The sequence below is a fragment of the Ailuropoda melanoleuca genome, unplaced genomic scaffold, assembly GCF_002007445.2.
Source record: "Ailuropoda melanoleuca isolate Jingjing unplaced genomic scaffold, ASM200744v2 unplaced-scaffold66752, whole genome shotgun sequence".
NCBI lineage: Eukaryota > Metazoa > Chordata > Mammalia > Carnivora > Ursidae > Ailuropoda > Ailuropoda melanoleuca.
In genome coordinates this window covers 1-1,344 of record NW_023241339.1, presented here as the reverse complement: position 1 = coordinate 1,344, position 1,344 = coordinate 1, and the positions used below count along the sequence as shown (strand labels likewise).

The 1,344-nt window shown below is 65.3% G+C and overlaps 1 protein-coding gene across 1 annotated transcript; it reads right to left on the bottom strand.

Moving 5' to 3' along the window:
* Positions 1-58: 58 nt before the first annotated feature.
* LOC117800244 (gamma-aminobutyric acid receptor subunit delta-like) lies at positions 59-853 on the bottom strand (the record flags this gene model as incomplete). The annotated part of the gene is made up of 2 exons (XM_034652773.1): positions 59-296; positions 539-853. Coding segments are annotated over 2 exons (553 nt in total), but the record flags the coding sequence as incomplete, so codon positions are not given.
* Between the last annotated feature and the right edge of the window lie 491 nt (positions 854-1,344).

Genomic DNA, 1,344 nt, shown 5'->3' with positions numbered 1-1,344 from the left:
GGTGGGGGGTGGGGGACAGTGGGAGGTGGTGGGGGAGGCCGTCCTTGATCCCGAATACCAGAGAGCCAACAGGCTCCGCCTCACCTCTGCTTTCTGCTCCTTGACCTTGACCTTGGCCTTTTGCTTCTTCCGGTAGTCAGCATTGAAATGCGCAAAGGCATACTCCACCAATGCGGCGAACACAAAGACGTAGCAGATCCAGAAGTACACGTCCAGCGCCTTGATGGCCGAGGCCCGCGGGAGGGAGGAGCGGGCGCTGACCATCAGCGTGGTCATGGTCAGCACCGTAGTGATACCTGCTGGGAATGCCCAGTGACATCGCCGGGGCCCCTGTCACCTCCCTGCGCCCCTACCCCCAGCCTGGGTGCAGGTCAGGCTCCTCTGACCAGGCCTGGCCCTGCTGGCCACTGGCCCAGGACAGCTAGGGACAAGAGGCTGGGACACAAGACCTGGGCTTGTGGCTAGCAGGGTCGGGGTCCTACTTCTGGGCTCCCACCCTTCCGCCGGCTCCCTCCGAGGGAAGGTCAGGGCCCCGCACCTAGAGACACCCTGGCCGGCACTGCCGCCTGGCTGATCCAGAAGGAGACCCAGGACATGGCGACTAGGAGGATGGAGGGCACGTAGGACTGGATGATGTAGACGCCTCGGTTCCTCCGGAGGTGGAAATGCAGGCTGAGCCGGGGGAACTGGCCAGCTGCCGGGGAGACGCTCTCGGTTGGGACCTGACCCACACACGCAGTGACGCTCAGGCAGAGAGGAGGGCTCGGCAGGCACTGAGGGCCACTGCGAGCCTCAGACCCTGCCTTCACCGCCTCCCCCACACCACCTCCCCCACACAGGGGTCTCCCCTGCCCTGGGTCTTATCCTGGGAGAGAGGCTGGCTCTCTGCAGGGCCACCCTGAGGGAGGAGAAGAGACAGGTGCTGGTGCCGCACTGGCCCAGGGGACTCTCCCAGCCGTGTGGCCAGCTCAGCTCTCCTGGCCCTCCTGGGTGCACAGCCAAGCTAAAGGGGAGAGCCAGCTGGAGTCACTGGCCCCAGTGGCCAGACAGTAGGAGCCGGAAGGGGCAGGAGGGGCCGGGAGACAAGGCAGCCCCCGGAGGCATGGCCCCTGATGCCCTCGCCCCTCATGTTCCCCAAACCCCAAGCGTGCTAGCCTCCAGGAAGCAGCACAGGACGGAGGAATCAGGCAGAGAAAGCCTGACCACGTCCACGCTGTGGCGTCCTGAGCCCCCGGGTCGGGTGCAGCCTGTGCCCATCCGTGGTTTTCCCGCTGCCTCCTCAGGGGTCCTCAGAGCTGACCAACGGCTTCGTTAAAAGTGCAGGAAAACACAAGCCAGGCTCCC